The sequence below is a fragment of the Nicotiana tomentosiformis genome, chromosome 10, assembly GCF_000390325.3.
Source record: "Nicotiana tomentosiformis chromosome 10, ASM39032v3, whole genome shotgun sequence".
In the NCBI taxonomy this organism is placed as follows: domain Eukaryota; kingdom Viridiplantae; phylum Streptophyta; class Magnoliopsida; order Solanales; family Solanaceae; genus Nicotiana; species Nicotiana tomentosiformis.
In genome coordinates, this window is record NC_090821.1 from 77,746,034 (window position 1) to 77,773,740 (window position 27,707).

Here is a 27,707-nt window from a genome sequence, read left to right on the forward strand (position 1 = left end):
ATGTTGCAGGCGGGCAGCCCCGATCCACAATCATCCTCACAAATCATGCCCTCGGCCTCACTCAGTCATAAACCTCTCAAGCCACTCGGGCATTTCAGTAAAACAGGGCATTCGGCCCATGTAAGGACCCGTAAAAATTTAAACCAAAAACTTGGGGATACCACGGCCGATCTTATTGAACTAGGGATGATTGATTTTGATGTAATAATGGGAATGGATTGGCTTTATTCATGTTTTGCCAAACTCGATTGTCGAGCCAGAATCATGAGGCTTGAGTTTCCTAACGAGCCAGCTGTTGAGTGGTAGGGGAATAATGTTATGCCAAAAGGTAGGTTTATTTCTCACCTTAAGTCTACTAAGATGATCAGGAAGGGGTGTATTTATCATTTGGTCTGAGTTACGGACACCACTACTGATGTGCCTACCCTTGAATCTGTATCAATTGTGAATGAACTCCCCGATGTATTTCCGGATGAGCTCCCTGGAATTCCTACAGATAGGGAGATTGATTTTGGGATTGATGTGATGCCGGGCATGCAACCTATATCCATTCCACCTTATAGAATGGCACCGGCGGAATTAAAAGAGCTAAAGGAACAACTAAGGGATTTGCTAGAGAAAGGTTTCATCCGACCGAGTGTGTCACCTTGAGGCTCACCGGTTCTCTTTGTCAGAAAGAAAGATGGATCGCTGCAGATGTTTATTGATTACAGGCAACTCAACAAAGTCACAATCAAAAACAAATACCCATTGCCTAGAATAGATGATTTGTTTGATCAATTACAAGGTGCTAAGTTCTTCTCCAAAATTGATTTGTGGTCCGGGTACCATCAATTGAAGGTAAGAGAGCAGGATATTCCGAAAACAACTTTTAGAACCCGGCATGGGCACTTTGAATTTTTGGTAATGTCTTTCGGGCTAACAAATGCCCTGGCATCTTTCATGGATCTTATGAATCGAGTCTTCAAGTCGTTCCTCGACTCCTTTATGATAGTATTCATTGACGACATCCTTGTGTATTCACGAAGTCATAAGGATCACGCCGATCACCTCAAGGCAGTTCTGCAGACTCTTCATCAACACCAATTGTATGCAAAGTTCTCGAAATGTGAATTTTGGCTCGAATTTGTTACATTCCTGGGTCATGTCATCTCCGGAGAAGGAATTAAGGTTGATCCTCAAAAGATTGCAGCGGTGAAGGATTGGCCTAGACCTACTAATCCAACAGAGATTCGTAGTTTCTTGGGTTTGGCCGGGTATTATAGGACGTTCATGGAGGGATTCTCCACTCTTGCCTCTCCATTAACTAAATTGACGTAGAAGGCGGTTAAGTTCCAGTGGTCCGATGCTTGTGAAAGAAGCTTCCAGAAATTGAAATCAAGATTGACTTTGGCGCCGGTATTGACCCTGTCAGAGGGTACCGAGGGGTTTGTGGTATATTGCGATGCTTCAAGGATCGGTCTTGGATGTGTATTAATGCAACATGGTAAGGTAATAGCATATGCTTCAAGGCAACTTAAGAATCATGAAAAGAACTACCCAACTCATGACTTAGAGCTTGCGGCGGTGGTTTTTGCATTAAAACTTTGGCATCATTATTTGTATGGAGTCCATGTAGATGTATTCACGGACCACAAGAGTCTTCAATACAATTTCAAGTAGAAGGAATTGAACTTAAGGCAAAGAAGGTGGCTCGAATTGCTCAAAAATTATGATATCGATATTTTGTATCATCCGGGGAAAGCTAATGTGGTGGCGGAGGCTCTTAGTCGGAAGTCTATGGGTAGTTTGATTCACTTGGAGGCATGTCAAAGGCCCTTGGCCCGGAAGGTTCACGAGTTGGCCAGTTTGGGAGTTCGTCTTGTGGACTCTAATAAAGGAGGAGTGATTGTGCGGAATAGGGCAGAATCATCACTTGTGACGGAGGTCAAGGAGAAGCAATACAATGATCCAATGTTGGAGCAACTGAAGGAGGGAATTCATAAACACAGGAGTACGGCTTTTTCTCTTGGAATGGATAACGGTACATTACGTTACCAAGGACGACTATGTGTTCCAAACGTAGATGGTCTTCGGGAAAGAATCATGGCAGAAGCTCATACTTCTAGATATTCCGTGCACCCAGGTTCTACAAAAATATATCATGATCTCAAGGAAGTTTACTGGTAGAATGACATGAAGAGGGGTGTGGCGGACTTTGTGGCACAATGTTCAAACTGTCAACAAGTGAAGGCCAAGCATCGAAGGCCCGGTGGGTTAGCACAGAGTATGGAAATTCCAATATGGAAATGGTAAATGATCAATATGGATTTTGTGGTAGGGTTACCGTGCACTCCGCGTAAGTTTGACTCAATTTGGGTGATTGTGGATCGACTCACGAAATCAGCACACTTCTTGCCAGTTAAATCAACCGACACTGCGGAACAATATGCTCAATTGTATATCAAAGAATTAGTCAGGCTTCATGGCACTCCAGTTTCCATCATTTCCGATCGAGGGGCCCAGTTCACAGCTAATTTCTAGAAGAAATTTCAGCAAGGTTTGGGTACGCAGGTAAATCTTAGCACGGCTTTCCATCCACCAACTGACGGGCAAGCAGAGCGGACTATTCAGACGCTTGAGGACATGTTGCGTGCGTGTGTGCTTGACTTCAAGGGTAGTTGGGATGATCATTTGTCACTCATAGAATTTTCTTATAACAACAGCTTCCATGCCAGTATTCAAATGGCGCCGTTTGAGGCCTTGTATGGTAGAAGATGTAGATCATCGGTTGGGTGGTTCGAGGTTGGAGAAGCTGGACTAATAGGACCAGACCTTGTGCATCAGGCTATGGAAAAGGTTAAGATCATAAAAGAGCGGTTGAAAACTGCTCAGAGTCGTCAAAAATCCTATTCGGATGTTCGTCGCAGAGACTTAGAATTCAAGGAAGATGATTGGGTGTTCTTGAAGGTATCTCCCATGAATGGGGATCATGCGATTTGGAAAGAAAGGAAAATTAAGTCCGAGGTATGTCAGGCCGTATAGAATCATTCAAAGGATAGGTCAGGTGGCGTACAAGCTTGAGCTACCATCTGAGCTGTCATTAGTGCACCCGGTATTCAATGTGTCCATATTGAAGAAGGTAGTTAGATATCCGTCCGCTATTGTGCCGGTTGAGACCATCGAGATCAGTAAAGAACTGTCATATGAAGAGATTCCGGTTGCTATCCTTGATAGACAGGTCCGGAAGTTGAGGAACAAAGAAATTGCATCCGTAAAGGTATTATGACGAAACAAGCAAGTCGAAGAAGCTACTTGGGAAGCCGAGAATGAAATGAAAAAGAAGTACCCTCATTTATTTGAATAGCCATGTAATATCTCTATAAAGTTGTTCCCCTTAAGTTTTGTATCACTTTTTCGACTAATATAAAGACACTTCTTTCTAGTTATATGTCCCCTATGAGGCTTCCATTGAGGTTATTTTGCATTCTACTGTGTCATTTAATTCTATATATGTTGCTAAGGTGTGTTTCGGGGGCTCTCTGACAGGTGGATAGGTCTAAATACAAAGGAAACTATGGCGAAATTTTCAGAAAGTTAGGAAGTTAGGCAAATATAGGACTGATGTTATGTGGTGCAACTGAAACTGTGTTAAGCAAACCTTGATCCTCATTCGAGGATGAATGATCTTAGGTGGGGGAGGATGTAAGGACCCGTAAAAATTTAAACCAAAAACTTGGGGTTTCGTGGTGCCAAGTTAGATTCATGCATTACTATAGTCCGCGGTTCGGACTTTTTGGATTGAACAGTACCCTACGGACTAAGAGGAAAATATTTCGCAGATGAACGCATTTCTGCGGCCCATTATGCGGCCGCATAATCACTCTGCGGACCGCATAATGGCCGCAGAGTGAAGCAGTAAGTTTGGCCAACGTGAGGTCATTTTTGCGGTCGATTATGCGACCGCATATCGATCGCATAATCCCTCTTGAGTTTTTGCGGAGGGAGTTCTGTGGTGCATTATGCGACTGCAGAATGAGTATGCGGACCGCATACTGGTCGCATACCTAGGTCGTAAGTTCAGGCCCCTGAGGGCCATTTATGCGGTCACTTTGCGGACCGCATAACCATTATGCGGTCGCATATGCGACCGCAGGCTTGTGTCGGGGCACCATTTTTTTAATTTAAAACCCGACCCCCATTCCGTTAAAACACCCCATTTAGTCTATTTTGAGCTCATTTCTGATATTCTAGTATGAGAGAGATAGGGTTCTAGAGGGAGGAAGTAATTTTCATCAATCAATCTTCATCCATCACTCAAAGCTTGGAAATACTCAAGTAGAGCACTCAATTTCTTCATCCAAAAAGATAAGACTTCATCACCCTAGCTCTTAATTTCAAACATAGATATAATGGGGTATTAATAAGATGGTCCATGGGTATGAGGGTTGTTTATCTTGCATGCATGTGATAAAGAGTGTGGGAAAAATAAGAAGTGAACTAGAACCATGAATGTTTTCCTAATTTTGGGTTCAATTTGTATATTGCTTAAATAGATTGAGGTTGCTAAGGGTTCCGAAAAATTGTAGAGTCTAAAGAAGCGCAATTGAGGTATGTATGACTAACTCTTTTCTTCCTAGAATCGAACTCCTGGTGTCCGAATGATTGGTGTAAGTTACGACTTGATATTACTAGAATTGTTTGCCTTAGTGTGTTGGGTTGAAAGATTTATGTTCCCTCATTGTTTTAGATATTTACCATGTCATTATGCTAATTGAGGATGTATCTATGATTTTCCAAGTTCCTTCCCTTATGTGTACAATGCCTTATATGATGGTACTTATCGACACGAATGATGACGTTATTTGATTGAATAAAAAGGGAAAGACTTGAATTGTAAAATGTGCCCAAGTGCCAAGAACTATTTAATAAATGAGGTTGTTTGTGCCATGTAATGAAAGATGGGAAAGAGATGTGAATTGAGTGAATAATTGAAAGAGGTTATGTCTCAAGTGAGATGGCTTAGTCGATCGGGCCGAGATCAGACGCCATGCTGTACACATGGTGGCATTTGTGTTGGAACTATTGATTTACATTGTGGATATGGATATGTCTCACTTGGGATGGCTTAGCCGGTCGGGCCGAGACCGGACTTCGTATAAAAACACGGTGGCATTATGAATTGTGGCTTTGGCACTAAAGATTATTAACCTAAAAAGATGAAAAGATTGAATTGGGAATTGTGTGATCCTTATTTGGTGTTTTCTTGTATTTTCATGAAGTACTTATTGATTATTGTGACTGCCTTCTCTTTGTTTCACTGTTCATTCTACTGAGATTGGTGTTTTCCTTACATACTAGTACTATTCGACAGTACTAACGTCCCTTGTGCCGGGGGCGCTATATCTTTTAATGGATGTAGGTGGTTCTATCGCAGATAGCGCTGTTCGCAGATAGTGGTGTTCTCCCTCACACTCATCACAACAGCCTTGGTGAGCCCCATTTCTTCTTGGGGTCATGTAGTCCTGTTTTGTATAAGTTTTCATATTTTGAGGTATAGCCGGGGCCTTGTTGTCGGTATTGTCATGTTGCTCTTTTGTACCCTTAGAGGCTCTGTAGACGTTTATGTGGGTCATGTACGTATGTTGGGGTATCGTTGGATCAAGTTGTATTTTGGGAACTTAAATATGACATAATGTATATAATGAAAAATGAACTAGCAACGTTTATATATTTATATTACTGATCTCTCCCCTGTTTTACAAATGGTGATGCGTTCCCTTTTTGGATCATGAATGAGCCGGGTAGGAAAGGTTTACTAGGCTTTCTCGACCGGGTTCACTCGGTTGAGCGCCGGTTGCGCTCCCCAAGGTTGGGGCATGACATCCCAAAACATTTATATGCATCAAAATAGAGTCATAAAACTGAGTTATGCGGTAAACAAGTATAAACATGACTGAGTATAGATTTTCAATCGAAAATAATGAGAGAATAATATGAAAAAGCCCCTAAGGGTCCAAACAACACTGGCGCAAGGCCCAAACATGGCATTCAACCCAATTTACAGAAACTCTTTCTAAAACATATAAGTATCATATAGTTTCAACAAAGTATGCAACTTTACAGTTGCTACGGGACGGACCAAGTCACAAATCCCCAACAGTGCACGTCCACACGCCCGTCACCTAGCATGTGTGTCACTAAAAATAGTAGAATGATACAAAATCCATAGTTTCATACCCTCGGGACTAGATTTACAATCGTTACTTACCTCAAACCGGTCAAATCTCTATCCCGCAATACTCTTGCCTCTGGACTCGGCATCCAAATGCTCCAAATCTATTCACAATTAGTACAATACCATCAATATACGGTAATGGAATGAATTCCACAAGAAAAGCTTCAAAATTAGACCAAAACCCGAAATTGGCTCAAACCCGGCCCCCGGGCCCACGTCTCGAAATCCGACAAAATTTACAAAACTAGAAAGCTCATTCACTCACGAATCTAACCATAACAAATTCATCAAAGTCCGGCATCGTTTGGTCCTTTAAATCCTTAAATTACTTTCCAAAAATTTCAAGCCCTAACCCCTCATTTTCATTAATTACCATGATTAAACAACGAAAAATTACCATATATACAAGTATTAGGGCTCAAGTAACTTACCTCAACGAAACCCCCTTGATTCTCTCTTCAAATCTCTCCCAAAAGCTCCAAAATACGAATAGAAATGGTGAAGAATGTACCAAAATCGCGAAGGGTTCTATTTATAGTTTCTGCCCAGGGTTTTCGCACCTGTGGCCATTTTCTCGCACCTGCGGCCATTTTCCCGCATACTTGTTCTGCGGTCGCATAATGCACCGCAAAACAGGTTTGCGATCGCATAGTGCATCGCAGTTTTTTCTCAAATCTTGCCCCTCTCCTGATCCACTTTGCGATCATTATACGGTCCGCAGAGTGATTCTGCGACCGCATAGTGGTCTCATAAATGACCTTTTTTTCAACAAAATTTTTCTTTACACATCGATGCATTGTTCAACCCAAAAAGTCTGAGCCGCGGTGAGCTTGAAAAATTTCTATAATCTTTGTACTAATTGATCTACCTCGACACCACCAAACCTTAATTTCTTTAGCAAATTTTCTCCGGGGTCGTTACACATAAGTCAACATCTGGTCCACCTTTTCAACTTAGATTCTAAACCTTGGAGCTAAGTGCTCCAAATCATTTTAAAACCTCACCGGACCCAAACCAATTACCCCGGCAAGCCAAATAACAACTGTAATTCACAATTTGAGCAGTAAATGGGGAAACGGGATTGCAATAGTCAAAACAACCGGTCGGGTCGTTACAATATATAAGCTATATTCGATATATATATAAGCTATACTCGATATTAAATATTGAATATTAAAATTTAGGATCTTAAATCAATTAAATATTATGTACATACATACATACATATATATATATATATATATATATATATATATATATATATATATATCAAATAAGTATTAAATATTATTTATTTAAAAGTTATTTATTATTTACACACACACACAAATATTATTAAATTTATATTTTAATTATTTTAAAATCATTTTTTCTGACCGAACTCGGTCGGATATATTTAATTATAACTTATTTTGTTTGGATATAATTTTTGTCTTGGGCGAAAAATAATAATTTCAAACTTTCCGACCGAATTCGGTCGGAAATTAGGAAAAAGTTTAATAAAAAATTATTTTTGTACATTATATACAAGTATGACCATGTGTTGGTCAAATTTGACCAATTTCCGACCGAAATCGGTCGGAATTTTTTTTAAAAAAAAATTTATTGACTTTTGCGACGAATTACTTAATTTGTGACTGATTTCGGTCGGGTTTTTTTTCGATCGATTTCGATCGGTATGGCTTGGACGAAAAATATCAATTTTCTTTTGTTTCATTTGTTTCTATGCATTTGTATTCACTCTTTTATGTTTTTTGCTATTTGAAGGTGCATTACATGTTAAAATATTCAAATCTCATAGAACCTTTTCCTTTTTCAGAAATTATGGTCAGTTATAATATAATAACCCATCTTTTTTTCGTCCAACATGTGTTCCTCAAATTGTTAAGATTAGTTATTGACTTTTGGTTGATTTGAATGTTCATCTTTTTCGTCTTGTGTCTTTCATACCATGCATCTTTAGGATTTGCATTCATCTGAACTATCACTCTTATTTACCGGAATTTTTCAACTTTTATTTAATATTTATTGTTGTGGTCATCCAGAACGCCAAAACCTTCTTGGCGTGTATTTGATGATATCCTATCTCGTAGGCTCTTTAACGTTTAAGACTGCATTTGTTTATAAAATTGCGCAAGTTAATTATTTCTTAGATTTACTCACTGATTATATGTGTGTCAATTTGGTTTGTATCTATTGTATTTGTGTACAATCTGTCACCATTATGTAATATCACTAATTGTATGCAAGTGATAGACTAATATGGGTGTATTTTGCTTCTATCTTGCACAAGTAGCAGTCCTCTAATAAACATAACATGTTTATTTTATTTGTTTTTTTGACTTCAACTAGCTATATCTAATAAAACTTAAAATATTTAATTTATGAAGGTTAGTAAGTAATGTACCAGTGCTGAAACTTTTAACACTACTACTTGCTAGAGGTAAATTTCCTCTTATGTTTTTTGAATTTTTTATTATCATTCATGGAAGGGGTGTTAGCTCTTTGACAGAATCAAGTCTTCCCGCGGCTGAAGAAGATCCAGGGGATCGGTCCGAGATCGAAAGAGCCTTGGATCAACTTGAATTGGCCAAGATTAAAGAACAAAAAGATCGCTTGGCCGAACAGATTAGCCCTCTGATTGAATCGGAGAAGGCACGATTAGTTAGAAGATTGTGGCACCGCAACTTAGGTGAACTTCCATCACCAAGTAAGATGGTCGAAATTATTATTAACCGCTTCGCCAACTCCTCTTATTTTTTTTGAATTTTTTATTATCATTCCAATATTTGGTTAGTGTTTCGTGTATCTTTTATATCCTGAATTCTTGATAGTGAAGTGGAGAAGTTACTTTTATTTTGATGTTTTTTTGTATGTATTTGTTTGTATATTTTTGTTTCAAATTTTTTATTTGTATGTATTATATATTTCTCTTTTATGTCAATTGAATTTATAAAAAGATTACCTGACTGCGCAAAGCACGATAAATTTAACTAGTTTACATAATAGAAAGAAAGGCAAATTCTTTTTCTACGCTGTTCGAGAATCAAAGTTGGAAAAAACCCATCACATATATAGGAGAAAAAGAAAAGGAAAAACAAAAAAGAAACTTGCAATACTTAAATATAAGGAGATTTCATTCAACTATTTGATAACATTGAATTACAAATACTCGAACTGTTATATTATCTCCATTTTTGTAGCTAGACATCCACGTCCAGTACAACCTTCAGCCATTGATTTTTTACTTTTCTAAGGACAGAAAATATGAATATGAAATACAAAGGTGACAGTAACCTTAACAATTGCAAAAACAATTGTTGGAATGAAACTAAACCAAAACATTTTTGCTTCAAGAAATGGAAATACCAGTTTGCTATGCCAGTATTTAACTAACCTTGCTGCAATATCTATTGTTAAGTTACAAATCGTCCTTTTATAGCAAAAATAGTGCTCTAATTTCGAGTGTTATATTAATGTTTTCTTAAATGAATGTCGACTTTTGATTTCTTCCACAAAGTCTTATTGTAATGTGTGATTACATGCAAGATTATATGCATGTATTCCAAGTGTCGTTAATGAACTTTTCGTTTCCCAAAATTTGGTTAGTTTCAAAATAAAGAATTACCACTACTGAGAAGGAAAGAGATCACCCAATTTTCTTTAATCTTATATATACACTTTGTAATATATCTTTTTATATTATCAACGAATTTTAATCAGATATAGCGTTCATTTATATTATTCTAATTTTCATGTTACATTTATAATATGTTACTATATTTAAGTCATTTTAACTTGATGTTATATGGAAAGATTCACACAATCAAATAATTAGTATAAAAGTTATACTTTTATGAAGATATGAAGAAGTGTTTTAGCTCCAATATTTATCTCTAAAGAAATTATTTTTTGAATTATACAAGATATTAAATGGTGTTTCCCGCCTTTTTTTTTCGGTCACTAAAAGATGGGTTTTATCGAAGAGGATAGAGGGTGAAAATGGTTGTTTACATGGTAATTAGTCTTATTATGTCATGCATGTGTAATATATAGTCTTTGTATAAGGATATGAGAATGGTAAATACTTATTTATATCAGTGTTTACACTAATTCAATAAATATATGATACGACTTTTTACAAATATACTTCTCATTAAATCATAGTAGTTAATTAATTTATATTCTTACTTTAATTTATCACTTAACCATAATAAATTTATATAATTTAATGTAAACACTTGGTGCGAATAAGTTTTTACCATGTGAAAATCCTTGTTTCTACCTTTTTTTTAAAAATAAATCCTCCGCCCATACTTTTACATTTTGTGATGAAATTGGCATTAAAAACCTGTTTGGCCAAATTTCCCAAATCAACTTATTTTGAATTGTTTTTTTCAAAAAAATACTTTGGAAGAAAAATAATTTTTACTTAACTAGTGATCAATTTAAAAAATTTAGTAGCAATTTGTGATTGATCAAACTTTTTAGATAATTCTTTTAAGTAGTTGTCACATTAGCAATGCCTGATTGACAAATTAAAATATTTGTAAGTATCAAGTTACAAAAACGTCAACCTGCAGCTAAATGATTAATTGTGTACACATGAAAAATGCGAAATCTGTTAGTTACAGTTAGGGGCGGAGCTAGAGTCTCGCTAGCGGATTCGGCCGAACCCAGTAAAGGATCTTTTAAATACATGCGAAAAAGGTGGTTATACTGTGTGAATAATAAGGAATCTTTACATATATAGTCAGCCATATTCATTATTTACTTTTTTCTAGCCATATATATTCATTATATATTCATTATACATAATTATACACATATAATATATAAATTATATATATATATATATATATATATATATATTATACCTTCACTGGCTATTTTTAGCTTAAGTGACTGGGTGGACGACTATTTGGGTTAATTCTTCTAAGTAAAACTATTTCCTAACGGCCCATAGACTAACTATGCTCTTACATCTTTGTCATGTTTTCATTTAAAATAATTGCAGAAATATAACACTTTTTGGAATAGTATTTAATTTTTGATCCTCACTTACCCATACGCAGAATTTTAAGGTCAAAAATTAAACGTATTGCCGATAGGGCAAGCTACGCAATACTTGTTAAATTTGAAGCTCTGCCCATGGAGCAAGCGGAGACAAAAATTCAAGATCATCCACTTTGAAGGCCATTTGTATACTTCATTCAAAAGAAAAAAAAATTAAGAATCATTTTTTGTAAATTTAGTAATAACAATAAATCAACAACAACAACAACAACAACAACAACAATAAAAGGAATCTAAATTACATTGCAATTAGTTTGCAAGTAAATATTAAATAATACAAGTAAAAAAAAGTTAATCTTCCCACCTCTAACATTGAGGTAGGATCAATAACAATAACAAAAAGCCAAGTGTAATTCCACAAGTGGGAATGAGAAAGGCTAGTGTGTGCAAATCTTAACCCTATCTTAAGAAGTAAGAAAGTAATTTTCAATAGAATTTCGACTCAAGAAAAAAAAACGTAGTAGCAATAAATAGTATTACTCCAAAATAGAAATTCATTCACTTGACTTTATTATTATAGCATTACAAAAGTATGAAAGACGAGTAAACAAGAAAACACGAATCTGTTAGAAATATACTACCAAGTCCTAATTAGTTATTAGTTAGTTTGTTAGGACCACTTCTATTTTAGAATTATTTGTACTGGGCTAAGTTCATTTTTTCTTTCTTTGTAATTATGTTATCCGAGATGGGCTAAAGGGGAAGTCGGGTTAGGTACATATATTACTTGGGCCTCTCAATTGTAACAGACATGTCATTTTTCCATTCTTTCATTTTCATCAATAATATCAAAAGCTCTCTCTCGTTTGCTCTCAAACCCTAGAATAAATCTGATCGATTTTACCTTCATTACTGCTGTCAACATGCTATCAGAGTACGGAATTTCGTAGATCCGATGTTACTCTTTCTTCCAATGTTACTCTCGTCGGATTTCATCACTATCATGATCTCCGACGAAGCTGACGAAATCAACGGATTCTTCACTGATTGAGCCATTTTTTGATTTTTCTTCTTCACAACACGAGGATTGTTGCTTCTTCACTGATTGTTTCTTCAAATCTATGTATGAAGGCCCAAACAGTACGTGTAAGGGTTTGTTAGTGATTTTCCTTCAATTTCAAGGTCGTACCTTCTCGGGTTGCTAGAAGAGTTGGTACTCTCTTTTAATTTCTCCCACTATCTTGTGATTTTTCACTAGGGTTACTATTGTTAGTAATTTTTTGATTTTTAATGGCAGTGACTGTTGCATCTTCGCCTTCATCTACTTCTGACACAATAAGTGATACCACATCAACACACACTCATTTTTCCTTCCATCCTGACGATTTTACTCACCATTGCCATATTCTATATGTTCACCCTTCTTATTTGTTGGGGAGCTCTTTAGTCTCTGAGCCCTTCTATGGGACCTGTTATGGGAGTTGGCGATGATCTATGCTGGTTGGCCTTTCCATTAGAAATAAACTGGATTTCATCCATGGGACTATTAAGAAACCTCACGAGGGATCTCCTCTCATGCGACAATGGCAGAGATGCAATGATCTAGTTGTTGCATGGCTTGCCAACTCTGTTACTAAGCAACAAATCCATCGCACAGTCATGTATTCTGAATATGCCAAGGATATTTGGAGGGAATTAGAGACTAGGTATGGGAAAGTCGATGGAGCTAGAGTTTTTGAGTTAAAAAGAGAATTAGCTCACATTTCTCAAGGGGATCTTGACATTGCCTCCTATTTCAACAAAATAAAGCAACTCTGGGATGAGTTAGCTTCTATTTCTGAGAGTAAGTGTACTTGTGGTGGTGGTGTCAAGGCTTCACCAGTTTTTGATGGGACTGAATGATGTGTATGTTCAGGTGCGCAGCAACATCATTATGCTCAAACCCCTCCCCTCTATAGATACAATGTACATCATTCTGCTAAGTGATGAGAAACAGAGACATGTGTCTTCTACCTCTCAATTTACCTTAAAATCTGCTTCTTTTAATGCTGGTACATCTAAACCTACTTATGCACCTTGGTTGAATTTTGAGTCTTCAAAGTCTCTTATTTGCAAATACTGCAAAAACAACCTGGACATATCATTGAGAAATACTACAAGCTCAATGATTTTCCACCCAATTTCAAATTCACCAAGAATGCTGTACCTCGAAGGGAATTTGCCAATGCTGCTATTGAATCCTCCCCTGCCCCAGTCTGTTTTAGTTCTAGTCCCAATAATATAATTGCTCATGTTGCATCTGATCAGCATTATGGAGTGCCAGGGCTTACCAAGGAGCAATATTCTCAATTGATGTTGCTTCTGCAACAGTCTCATATCAGCCCAGATCCTTCTCATTCTCTTATGGCCTCTGCCCACTTTGCTGGTAGGATTGCTACTCACAATGTGTTACTTAAACTTGCCTTATTTTCACAAGTAGATAGTTCAGGTTGGATTTTTGACTCTAGGGCATCTGATCATATGACTTCTCAAAAGTCTGTTCTTTTTAATCTACAAAGTCTTACTATTCCTTTCCTTGTTTCTCTCCCTAATGGATATCACTTACTGGATCTTTAACTTTGTTTTTCAATTTCACTCTTCACAATATCCTTTATGTTCCTACTTTTCAGTATAACCTTATCTCTGTTTATCAGCTAGTGGCACAATTTGATGGCATTTCTCAGTTTTCTAAGGTTGTGTGAGTCTTATAGGGTCCTTCTCTGAAGAAGCCACTGGTTCTTGGTAAACTGGACAAAGGGTTATACAAGCTGGACATTTCTCCTTAGCCTGCATTCATGCCATGTTTTTTTTATTTTGTTGTTTTTTTCTTGTTGTTGATATGTGTTTGTCTACTTCTACTTTTCCTATTGATCCCGTCTGTAATTCCTCTCGTTACACTATTAATAAAATGAATGTTCTTTGGCATTTTAGACTAGGTCATGTACCTTTTTCTAAGATGAAGCATATTTCTGATATTAATTCTTGTTTATTTCCTAAGCAATCTTTCCCCTGTCCTATATGTCCTTTCACCAGGCAAACTAGGTTACCTTTCCCTGATATCTCCATTCAATCCTCTTCTCTATTTCAATTTATACATATTGATACTTGGGGTCCTTACCATTCCCCCACATTAGGTGGTGCCAGGTACTTTCTTACTATAGTTGATGACTATACTAGAGATACCTGGATCCATTTTATTGGTTCCAAAAGTAATGCTTTGACCTCCTTAAAACTTTCTTAGCCATGGTTGAGACTCACTTTCACCTTAAAGTTCAAACTGGTAGGAGTGACAATGCTTTAGAGTTGGGCTCTTCTACTTCTGGTTCCAAAATCTTTGCTGAGAAAGGCATCATTCACCGGACTTCTTATTCCCACACTCTTCAACAAAATAGTGTAGTTGAGAGGAAACACATACACTTGCTTGAAACTGTAATAACTTTACTTTTTCTAATCCAGCTTGCCTACCTCTTTATGGGGTGATTGCATTCTCACAGCAATTTATTTTATCAATAGGTTTCCTTCCCCCACTACTCCATCACAAAAGCCCCTTTGAACTCCTCTATGGGCATCCTCCTTCCTATGGACACCTTAGATCTTTTGGGTGTATATATTATGCCACTGTTCCTAAGGTTTATAGGGACAAATTTGGGGCTAGGTCTGCCCCATATGTCTTTTTGGGTTACCCCTTTGCTAAAAAGGCTATAAGTTGTATAATCTTGTCTTCAAGTCTTCATTTGTCTCTATAGATATTATTTTCCATGAGACTATCTTTCCTTTTTCCCAGCCTTCCTCCACTCCTTATACTGTTTTTCCTTCCCAGTCCTCTTCTGCTGATCTATTTCCTTTTGTTTCTGCTCCTTCTTCCTCCCCTCATTCTGGTGAGGAGATGAATGAGTATTTTCCCTTACCTTCACCTCATCCTGGTGATTTTCCCTCTTATCTTCCTTCTGGTGATTTTCCCTCTTCTCCTCCTTCTTCCTCTCATTCTCCTGCTCCTTCTACTTCTCATCTCATTGTCTAATCTTCCAGACCTCATAATCCATCAAGCTACCTCCAGATCTATGTTTTTTCTCTCCCTTCTTGTTCCAGTCCTGCTACTTATTTATCAGTTGTCGGTGCTCTCTCTATATTTGAACCTCAATCCTACTCCCAAGTTGCTCCTGTCCCTGAGTGAAAGAAGGCTATGAGGTAGGAATTTGAGGCTTTGGAAGCCAATAGGATATGGTCTGTGATGCCTTTATCTCCTGGTAAGAAGCCAATTGGGTGTAAGTGGGCTTACAAGGTCAAATATAAGGATGATGGTAATGTTGAGAGGTTTAATGCTAGACTGTTGGTTAGGGGGGATACATAGGTAGAGGGTGTTGATTTCCAGGAGACTTTTTCTCCTGTTGTCAAGATGTCCACCATTAAAACTTTGGTTGCTCTTGCGGTTAAAAGACAGTGGCCCTTGTTTCAGCTTAATGTTAACAATGCATTTTTGCATGGGGACTTGGATGAGGAAGTTTTCATGAAACTCCCTCCTGGCTATTCTGTTCCTTCATTATCTACCTCTGACCAATCGGTGTGAAAGCTTTAGAAATCCCTTTATGGCCTGAGACAAACTTCAAGGCAATGGTATGCTAAGCTTTCTCAGGCCCTCACCTCTAGAGGCTCTCAATAATTACTCCCTCTTCATTAAGGGTTCTGGTGTTTCTCTTGTGATATTGGTTATTTATGTGGATGATATTGTGATCATCGAGGCTGATTCTTCTGAAATCTTTGTTGTTAAGTCCTTTCTTCATACTCAGTTCAAGATTAAAGATTTGGGGTCTCAACCATTTTCTGGGCATTGAGGTTTATTATTCAGATTCTGTGGATTTTCTTCATCAGAGGAAGTTTGTTCTTGATCTATTGGCTGACTTTCACTGCTCAGATGTCTCTCATGTCCTTTATCCTCTTGAATTGTCTGCCAAGCTTAAGGGTGGAAAGTGGGCCGGTCCAGGCCCGGGACCGCGATTTTAGTGGGTCTGGGCCGGTCCTATGATTTGGGCCCATCAGGCCCGGTTCCTTAGCGGGCCAAACGGTCCCAACGGCTATTTTTGTTTTAAATAAAAAAAAAAAAAAAAAAAAAAATATATATATATATATATATATATATATATATATATATATATATATATATATATATATATATATATATATATATATATATATAACCGTTGGGCTGTCAAAAATAGCCGTTTATAAATAGCCATTTAACCCCCCAACTTTGTTTTAATCCCAAACCTTTTTATAATTACACTTTTTCCCTATTTTCAACTATAAATACCCCATCATTCTTTTATTTTTTCTTACAAAATCATCAATCTATCACAATCTCTCTCTAATTTTCTTCTATAATTGCTACTATTGCTTACTTTATTGTTATAATTTGTGAAATAATTGTGAAGTTGGTGAATTGAAGTCTTCAACGATAATCAATTTCCAACAAGTTGTTCGTCAATTCGGTAAACTCGTTCCAACTCTTAAGTTTTAATATTATAATTTTGTTTGTTTTATTTATTGTCTATTACTTTATTAATTAAGATGACTTCCTTAAAAAATCTTTTGGTAAAAATAAGGGAAAATCCAAGAGTGACGAATCTAGTGCTCAATTTGTTCCTCCCCCACTGTCCCGGGCTCCCCAAACCAAACTCCATATACGTCCTACACCTGCTATTCTTGATAGCGATAATAGTTTATTACAATTTACTGAAAGTCAATTTTGCCATAATATTAGATCTGGTGAACAATTAGACCATGAATTAATGAATGCTCTTTATTCTAATCCAACTATTGATGAAAATGATGACGAGGAAATAGATTTTGATGAAACTCAACCGGATGATGATACACCAACTAGTCATGCTCCTGATGTTAACCCAACTAGTGGTAACCCTGCTAATCCAAATGATGCCCCATTTGATACTCCTATTACTATCCCTACTTTTTCTAGACAACCTAGCAAACGGACGAAAAAATCTCTCGTTTGGCCATTTTTTACTCAACTAATTCCAGAAAATAAGTCTAAGTGTAAAACTTGTGGCACGGAGTTAGTGTTAAAATAGTTGTAGAATTTTTAGAAAAATTTCATATTGCTACAAATGAATTTTCTGGGCAATATTATCCTACTATTTCTAACTGTTTAGTTTATATTGCAGAACTTGCAAATTTGTTTGCTCATTTTTCAGAGGATGGAAAAATTTATAAACTTGCTATTGATTCTATGAGAAAAAAGTTTAAAAAATATTTTTTCCCTATTCTCCCTATTTATGGTGTTTCTGCTTTGTTAAATCCTTGTATGAAATTAGGAGGTCCTCATTTTTGGTATAAAACTGTTTATAATGATTTTGCACTTAAAGATGAGGAATTGTCTCAACTTCCGGAAACAATAGCCTCAATTAGAATAAATGCTCAAACTATTTTTAATACTTATCAAGTTGCATTAAATTATGCTAGACCAAATGTTCCAACTCATTCTTCTTCTGATTCTCAATCATCTAAAAGAACTGCGGGAGTAAGAGCACTTAGTGCTTGGGCGGAATTTAGGGGTTCTCAAGGTTCTAGTAGTAGTGATTTTTCACAACTAAATGAGCTTGAAGTTTATTTGTCGCAGGGAATTGAGGAAGTGAATTCCGACAATTCCTTTAATCTTTTGAAATGGTGGAAGGACAAAGAAAAACACTTTCCGGTTCTTTCAAGAATGGCCCGAGATATTTTAACTATTCAAGCTTCAACAGTGGCATCAGAGAGCGCTTTCAGTCAAGCAAGACTTCAACTCGGTGATTATAGAGCGTCTATGAGGGAGAGTTTGGAAAAATCAGTACTTTTCAGAGATTGGATCCGGTCGGAAAGAAGAAATTTTGGACTTGCTGAATCACAACCAGATGAAGACGAAGCTTACGAAGAAATGCTAGTTGAACTTGCGGAGGATGTTGCTTCGCCCGGAAGTGGCGATGACCAAGCAACTTTTTCGCCACCACCAACGGAAATTCCTCCGGACCTTGATAGATTTATGAAGTTTGTAAGAGATACCATGTAACTTGTATGAACAAAAATTAGTATGTATTATGTAACTTATATTTTGGCACATCTTGATTAGTTTCTTTTTCTTCTCAATGGTGGTATTAACACCTTGTTGTGCTCATTCCATAGGGGGATGAAGATTAAGAAAGATATTGCCATATTTTTTAATGCTATAATAAAATTACAAGGCATATCTCTTTACAATATTTTTATCTTTAGATTTAGATATTATTTTTAACATCCTTTTGTCTTTAGACTAATATATATACTATACTATAATATATATACATCTTATATATAGTATATAAGCTGTATATATAGCTTATCGAATATAACTTATATATATATATATATATATATATATATATATATATATATATATATATATATATATATATATATATCTTATATACTAATACATCGTATATATAGTATATAAGATATATATATAGCTTATCGAATATATATATATATACTATACTATACTATACTATATATACATCTTATATATAGTATATAAGATGTATATATAGCTTATCGAATATAGCTTTTATATATATATATATACATCTTATATCGATATATTATATATACATCTTATATACTATATATACATCTTATATACTATATATATTCGAATATCTATACATCTTAGATATTTATTTTAACATCCTTTTGTCTCTAATATCTATTTATTTATTTATTTATTTTTAAAAAATTGGGCCCACTTAGCCCGTTTAGCCCGCGGCCCAGGACCGTTTAGCCCGGACCAAACTGTCCCGATCCTTAAAAAAGCCCGTTTAGGCCCGGGCCCGTTTGGCCCGTTTAATTTGGGCTCAGAATCGGACCCGGAACCATTTGGGCCGGCCCACTTGGCTCGTTTAGGCCCGGGACCGACCCACTTGCCAGCTCTAGCCAAGCTTAAAGCTCATGAAGGTGATCCCTTATCCAAGCCTGATGTCAGGTCTCTTATTGGAAAATTGAATTTCCTTACCTACTAGGCCTGATATTTGCTTTGTTATTCAACACCTTAGTCAATTCATGCAATCCCCTTACCTTCCCTATATGCAAGCTGCCCTCCATGTGTTAAGATATTTGAAGGGCACTTCTGATTGTGGGATTTTCTTCAACAACTCCCCCGATTTGTCTCTCATTGCTTACTGTGATTGTGATTGGGCTTCCTGCCCTGACACCAGGAGGTCTGTGAGTGATTATTGTGTGTTTTTCAGTGGCGGCCTTGTGGTCTGGAAGTCTAAAAAGCAACATGTTGTTTCCATGTCCTCTATTGAAGCTAAATACAAGGCTATGAGCAAAGATGTGCCTGAACTAGCTTGGTTGTCTCATTTTTATCTGATTTGGGTTTGCCTTCTTCTTCAATTGTTCCTTTGTTTTGTGATTCTCAGGTTGCTATTCATAATGCTAAAAACCTATTTTTTTTAATGAACGAACGAAGCATATTGAACTTGACTGTCATTTGGTGAGGGCCAAGCATGTTGAAGGTCTTATTCATCTACGTATACTTCTTCTTCTTATTAGCTGGCTGACATTTTTACTAAGGCTCTATCTGCTGCTCATCATTATTTCCTTTCCAAGTTAGGGTTTTTATCACCCTCCAGCTTGAGGGAGGGTGTTAGAAATATACCATCAAGTCCTGATTAGTTAGTATTTAGTTTGTTAGGACCATTTCTATTTTAGTATTATTTGTACTGGGCTAAACCCATTTTTCCTTTCTTTGTAATTATGTTATTCGAGATGGGCTAAAAGGAAAGTCGGGTTAGGTATATATATTACTTGGGCCTCTCAATAGTAACAGACAGATCATTTTTTCATTCTTTTATTTTCTTCAATAATATCAAAATATCTCTCTCGTTTTCTCTCAAACCCTAGACTTAATCTGATCGATTCACCTCCATTACTGCTGTTAACAGAATCAAACAAAAGAAAGAACAAAGGAAATTAAACATCGGAATCACACTTAAATACGCATGTATAAAAAGAGATGCACTATATATCGATACATATGCATCAGAATACATATAACTACTCCATCCGTTCACTTTTACTTGTCCAATATTCTAAAAATAGATTTTTATTTTTACTTGTCACTTTTAGCATATCAGGAGAAGACAATTTATTTTTTCATGTTACACCCATAGTATTAATTACTCATTTCAAATCATTTTCTCAGATCCATTAAAAATATACATCAATTAATATGGTATCATGGTAAACTATACATTTCATTTATTATTTCTTAAGGGGTATACAAAGTTCATAATGGACAAGTAAAAGTGAACGGAGGGAGTACGTTGCATGCACCCAGAAAACATATACAACAAATCCAGCAATCTTCTTTGCATACACTTGTTGGATTTCGAGCATGTGCTATAGTAGTTTCATTTAATTTTTTTAATAATTTCTTAGATTGTTCCTTAATGTGTTCCATTTAGTTGCCTCAATTAAAGAAGAAAATGAGTTGACCTAATCGACAAATACATTGAGATTGAGGAAAGAATTAAACATTTTGGCTTGCTTTAGTTACGTAATGCAATATTAATTAATTAAACGCCCATTTCTCTCCAAAACCTCCTGAAAAGCAAAATGCATCAAATACTCTCGATGTTTCAACTTATGTGGTACTTTTCTCTTCTTCAGAGTTAATTTGATTAATATTCGAAGGTAAATTAAAATAAATCAATTGAATATTAAAATTAAAATTTAAATATTTAAAGAATATACAAAAGTACTATAAGTTGCAGTTAATATCATGTAATAAGATGAAAAATATATTTCAAGATATTAATCAAAGTTTATTATTTACATAATTTGATTTCGAAAAGCGAAAAGTATCGCATAAATTGGGACAGAAGAAATCGCTAGAATGATCCATAAGTAACGAAGAGTTGTATACTTTCTACATGTATCAATTGAAACAAAACAATTTCATGTGATCCATAAGATTTTGCAACTTGAGTATCGCTATGAAATTATGCTATCGTTCCACAATAATCTATTTATATATATATATATATCTATCTATATTATATTAAAAAGTCCAAAGGTCTTTACCGAAATGTCGTTCGCCTTTTTTACCCTTTAAAAATAGATTTGACACTAGAAAAAATTATAATTTAAAATTACCTAAAATTTAGCACTTAGAAGTCTACTGAGATTTGATTATTAGATATTTTTATTTAGTTATGTACCTAAAATATAGGACTTTAAGATCAATTAAAATTACTGTGATGATCCGATATGTCGTCTAGAGCTTTAACCCTTAATTATGTATTTTGAAACCTCAAATAGCTCCTTTTAAACTTTCTTGATTTGTGTGCATAGTTCGTGTCTTTTTTCGAAAGGCTTTTACGTGAAAAATTGATAAAAATGTGAATTCGTGCCTTAAAATTTATTTGAGTTATTTTCGGTCAACGTTTTGAGCAAACGGACTCGGATCCGTATTTTAACAGCCCATGTGCGTCCGTATCGTGATTTGGGGCTTGGGCGTATGCCCGAAATCTAATTTGGAGGTACCTAGCTCGAGTTATCACAATTTGTTGAACATATGAAGTTTAAAGGTTTAAAGAATTTATAAATTTGATCGAAATTTGACTTTGTTGCTACCGGGTCCGGGTTTTGATTCCAGAACTTAGTATATGTTCATTACTATATTTTTGACTTGTCTGCAAAATTTGATGCAAAACGGAGTTGAATTAACATGATTCGGACGTCCGGTTGCTAAAATGAAAATTCTTAAGTTTTATTGAAAATTTCATTCGTTTTGATGTCCGATTCGTAGTTCTAGGTGTTATTTTGGTATTTTGATCGCACGAACGAGTTCGTATGATATTTTTGGACTTGTGTGCATGTTTGTTTTGGGGGCCCGAGGGGCTGGAGTGAGTTTCGGATAGGCTACGGACCATTTCAGACATAAAATTTCTGGTTTTTGAGCTTCAGCTGTCACCTGGTGCATTATGATTCGCGACCGCAAAGGGAAAACTAGGCGGGGGTGTATTTTACCCTACGTGAACGCGAAGGACTGGACGCGAACGCGAAGTGGAGGGGGCTGCCTTTCACGAACGCGGGCAGTATATCGCGAACGCGTAGTGTTATGGACATGGGTAGCAGGGGCCAGTTTTACTCTATGCGAATGTGGAGGCCTGGGGGGAGCATCCTTCGCGAACGCGTGAGTATACTCGCGAATGCGTAGGCCTTTTGGGTCGCTGCACTTCGCGAACACGGCAGGCCCGACGCCCAAACCTTAAATATTTTCAAACACAGGATTTCGTCCATTTTTCACCATATTTTCATCAGAGCTCGGCCTAGTGTAAGGCCACGTAAAATTTTACAAAGGAATTTAAGGTTTCATGGTACATTGGGGAGTTGCAAAAAATCTTCGGAAGCACAGGGTATTTCTGCGGTTCATTATGTGGTCGCAGAATTGATCTGCGGACCGCAAATCTGCCGTGAACTGAAGTAGAGAGATTGTTGAATTTGAAATTCATTTCTACGGTTCATTATGTGATCGCATATGCACTTCGCGGACCGCATTTCAGTCGCAGACTTGGCATGAGAAAATCTAGGAGATAATTCTACGGTCCAGTCTGCAGTCGCAGAATAGGTCTGCGGACCGTAGAACTGTCGCATACTGGGCCAGACAAGTTCAGTTTTTGGGCATCATTTTCGCGGCCTATTTTGCGTGCCGCCTATCGATTTTGCGGTATGGTCTGTGACTGCAGACCCGGTTTCGGCAAGTGTAAATTTTAGAAATTTTACCCGATCCCATTTTTATAAAAAGGCATTGGGGGTCACTTTTAAAGGCTTCTCTGATATTTTTAGAGAGAGGTGAGAGTATCTTAGAGAGAGAAAAAGAAGACCTAGCCATTTGTTCATCAATTCTTGCTCAAGGCTTGAAGATTTCACAAGGATCTTGCTAGGGCTTCATAGTGGTAAGAATTCCTTTCGCCAATTCTTCAATTTTGAGTTTGGGGTAAAAGATGGGTGATTGGGGGTATGATTCTTGGGTGTGAGAGTGTTATGTATACGTGCATGTACCAATAAGGTTTGTGGGAAAATTATTGAGCTCAAATAAGTAAAAATTGGGCTGTGGAATGAAGAAAATATTATAGAAGAACCTTGTAGCCAAATTTGCACACCTAGTGTTTGATAAAATGCTCAAATGAGCTGAAACCATGAATATCTTCCTAATTTGTGTTCAATTTTGTTATGTCTCAAAATAGATTAGGATTGCTAGGATTTTCGAAACGTTGTAGTAATTTAAGGAAAGCTCAAATCGAGGTATGTTGCTAAACTCCTCTCTTAGAATTGAATCCCACAGTATTCATGTAATTTATGTAAGTCCCGAGTGGTTCATTATAAAATTGGCTATTCCGAATAAGATTGTGTTGAAAGATATATGTTCAATATGTATACCAAATGCTTTTATCATGTTATACTATCATTTGAGAATGTGTTCAAAGTATGGGCTGTGCATTAAAGATGTTTCGACTTCAAGTCAAGTTCAAATGAAGGCTATTATGCCAAATTTTATGAAAAATCTCTATATGCCTAAGACTCTTAATTGCTCACATGTGTGCTAAAAACCTTGATTTAAAATGCCTTGTTGTTGTTGATAATGATGATGTTTGAAAGTGAAAAAGGTGAGCATGAAATACTAGATACGGTAGACATGCCAGGAATGATTTTATAATTATGGCCACTAGTGCCAATGAGATGAAAAGATGTGAAAGAAGTATGAAATGAGATGATTGGTATAAAAAGATGATGTCTCGAATTAGACGGCCTAGTCGATCGGATCGTGAACGGACGCCATGCCGCACACATGGTGGTGATTGTGTTGGAAATTATAATTGAAATTGTGATTGTGGTTGATGTCTCAAATGAGACAGCCTAGCCGATCGGGTCATGATTGGACTTCGTGCTAAAAGTACGGTGGTATTGGTATTGTGAACAGTGGCATATCGGTACTAAAAATCTCTCAACTTAAGATATGAAAATTTATTTGAACACCGTCTTGATCCTAATTTGAGGTTTGATGTTGTTTGTGGCTTCCACTGATATTATGATTGTTCTTGCTTGTATTATTTATCATTCTATTGAGAGGGTATTTTGTCATTCATAATAGTACTATTCTATATGTACTAACATCCCTTTTGCCGGGGGTGCTGCATCTTCAATGGATACAGGTGGTTCCACAGCAGGAGACATTGATCAGTGATAGCGGTACAACCTCTTCCCAGTTGACTTGGTGAGCCCCACTTCATTTCGGGGTCATGTATCTTTGTTCCTTGTGTATTGTGTTTGAGGTATAGCCGGGACGTTGTTGCTGACATTATCATAGTACTCTTCCGTATCTATTAGAGGCTCCATAGACGTAGTGTGGGTTGCATATTAGTGCTGGGGGAAGTCAAACAAGTTATGTTGTGTTTGAATTTCTTGTTCCACTTCAGACCATGAAAATGTGTGTAATTTGAGACTTTATAATGAAGTAACTAATGGTAAAGAATTGGTATTGTATACATGATCTCTTTATTGTCTAATTAACGAAAATATATATTATCTTTATTCATAAGTGAGTTTGGGTAGAAAGTATCTAACATGCTTGCTTGACCAGGTTCACTCGGTTGAGCGCCAATCGCGCTCCCAGAGTTCGGAGTGTGACACCTAGAGGTGATTTGGAGGAGAAATTCCATTACCCTTTCATAGGTTAGTATACTTTAACTTATTTTCTTCCATTTCTAACATCTAGGGGTGTTAATGGATATTTAAAAACCGACCGAACCGTACCGTACCAAATCGATTTTTAGGTTTCTTTTGATAAAATCGTATGTTTTTATATAAATTTATAACCGTACCGATAATTAGAGTAAGTTTTTTATTTTATGAAAATAAATTCAAAAAATACCGAACCGTACCGAATAAATTTACATGTGAAAAATATATTTATATATTAAGTTTAAAAATAATAAAGCATTATTTTTTCTTAGGCTTTCGAACTATGAAAATAGTTACAAGCCAACAAGTAATAAAACTCAAAATCCTAATTCCCAAACTTACTATGATACTTCTATCAAAATTAAATTATTTCCAGCATATTCACTAGTAATACATAAGGTATTTTAGCGATTATGAGTAGCAAACTACAATTTATTGAATATATTTCCTTTCGTATGATTCAGATTTATCTTTTTGAATATTTAATCTATTCTTGAGTCTCGGCTTCGTTAATATCTTTCCACTCATATGATTTATAATTTTTTTGTATTTGTTTAGTTTCTTTTACGCTGCTGTAGAATAGTTGATGCATCTATACTTTGGTCATCTTCATATTTAAAAATGTCTAGAGTTTGATAAGTCCTATAAAAGTATGTATGTCACTGCATTCTTCTTCCACTAGTGACTTTTACATGACATTAAAAACAATCCAAAAATTAACCGAACCGTACCGATACCGAAGAGTACCCAACATGATCGAGACGATTTCGAAATTCTAATATTGGTTATACATAATAGAATAATCAAAATGGTATAAATTTTATAAAATAACCCGGCCGAATCGAACCATTGACACCCCTACTAACATCACCCATTAATTTCTAGCCTTAATTTTTGTTCTTCCATGGTAGAAAACTCGGGATTTGGGAAGAATTGGGGGGGGGGGGGGGGAGGTTTGCAAATTCGGGATTTAGACTTTAATTTGGGGTCGGATTTCGAAACTAATTACATAATCGGATTGGGGGTGAATGGGTAAATGTGTTTTGGTCCGAATCTCGAATTTTGACCAAGCGGTCCCGGGGTTGATTTTTTTGACTTTTTGGAAAAAGTGTAAAAATCCCAACTTTATGTATTGTAATTGATTCTCTTAGCATTATTTGACGTTATCAACTCGATTGTGGTTATATACGATTGGTTTAGAGGCGGATTCTAGAGGAACGACCCCGGTAGAGCTCTGAGTTGACTGCGTGGTGTAATACCCCGTACATTCGAACTAGGTGTGGATATATTAAATGGGTATTAATTTGATATTTTAGACATATGAATTCCCAGCGGGATGAGTATGGGTGAAAATAGTTATTTTGGAATCAAGACGGAGAGTGAGGTGCATAACAATCCATAAAATCGATTGAGTTTACAAAAGGTCTGTCTTGTAGCAGGATGTAGTGAAACTGTGTAAGGAATTTGGGAAAACTCAAAACACGAAAGTTGTATCCCTTTGAAATAGATTTCTAACGATATATTGTGGAGCCCGAACGGATCTGTGTACAAAATGTTATGTGCGTTTTACAGAGTAGTGCGCAATATGCGCGCCCAGGTGCGCGCTCAGATGGTCACGTGCGCAGCCGCGCACTTGTGGCAGTGCTACTGCCATTCTGTGCGTTCAGGTGCGCGGTCGGGCCTTCAGGTACGCGGGGGGTCATTTTTAAAGCCCTACTTCGTCCTCCACACCCCAAAACACAAAAACTTGCTTTAGAAAGGGAAGCTCTCAAGAACCTAACTCCTCAAAGGTCCCTCCACCATCCAAGGCAAGTTTTAATGGTGATTCTAAGTTGATTTCAATTCTCCAACACCTTATTAACATGAGTAAACCCTCTGAATCATTAGATATTCGATTGGGGCATCATTGTTGAGAGAAGAAACCCTAGAACTCGAATTCAAGAGGATTGAACTTCAAAAAGATAATGTCTTCACCCTCTAATTGATTATACCATTAGATTAATGATTATAGACTCTATGTTCATGAGATATGAGTTGATGAGTTTGATAGAAATGCACGAACAATTATAGGTTTGGTTTGTTGATTGTTGATTATTGGTTAAGGGTGTTGTTTATCTTATGGGTGAAGAAGAATGATATTGATTATAAGAAATTTGAGATTTTAGAATTTATCTAGGAGCAAGAGAATGGCTTGTTGGGTGTAGAAATATCATTAATAAGGGCTATGAAGCTTTATGCCACAAAGTGTTTGAGAAAATGACTAAGTGACCAACACATGAATATTATTGCTAATATGGAATCCTTTGACTTGTATTGATATAGATTAAAGTTGAAAGGGTTGGCGAATGTTGTATTACGCTCAAGAGCAGAAAGTTAAGGTATGTGAGGCTAACTCTCTATGTTTGGGAATGTTAATGATTCTCCCTACACTACTTCTTTTACGACATTACTAATTTCCTAAAAAATATAGTTAAGCCTAGTTCGTTGAATAGTTGCAGAATTTCTATTATCTAGCTTCATAACTCATTTATGAATTTCATTCTGAACGCTGTGAGCTCAGTGCATAATCACTATAGACTTGGGTTTGATGCCCATGAGTCTCAGTCTAGATTTCTCAACATGTCATAAACAATTGAAGTTTCAGTTTTCATAATCAGTT

General features: G+C 36.4%; 2 protein-coding genes across 2 annotated transcripts; both read left to right on the plus strand.

Annotated features, from left to right (window-relative positions):
- The first annotated feature begins 12,727 nt into the window (after window positions 1–12,727).
- Window positions 12,728–13,135, plus strand: LOC117274763 (uncharacterized). Its single transcript, XM_033654117.1, has one exon. It carries the CDS (start codon window positions 12,728–12,730, stop codon window positions 13,133–13,135), a length of 408 nt encoding a protein of 135 aa, XP_033510008.1.
- A 2,368-nt stretch (window positions 13,136–15,503) lies between these two features.
- On the plus strand, window positions 15,504–19,975 carry LOC138900432 (uncharacterized). Its single transcript, XM_070187177.1, has 5 exons — window positions 15,504–15,605; window positions 15,729–15,833; window positions 16,142–16,239; window positions 19,513–19,675; window positions 19,853–19,975. The coding sequence occupies exons 1-5, from the start codon at window positions 15,504–15,506 to the stop codon at window positions 19,973–19,975; spliced, it is 591 nt and encodes a 196-aa protein (XP_070043278.1).
- The last annotated feature ends 7,732 nt before the right edge of the window (window positions 19,976–27,707 follow it).

Excerpts from the sequence above, each read along its gene's own strand:
- LOC117274763 (XM_033654117.1), top strand. The coding sequence starts at position 12,728 with ATGCTGGTTGGCCTTTCCATTAGAAATAAACTGGATTTCATCCATGGG.
- LOC138900432 (XM_070187177.1), top strand. The coding sequence starts at position 15,504 with ATGCCTTTATCTCCTGGTAAGAAGCCAATTGGGTGTAAGTGGGCTTAC. Across the intron at positions 15,606-15,728 it reads GGTTTAATGCTAGACTGTTG|CTTAATGTTAACAATGCATT; the intron begins GTTAGGGGGGAT and ends CCCTTGTTTCAG. Across the intron at positions 15,834-16,141 it reads TATCTACCTCTGACCAATCG|AGGAAGTTTGTTCTTGATCT; the intron begins GTGTGAAAGCTT and ends TTTCTTCATCAG.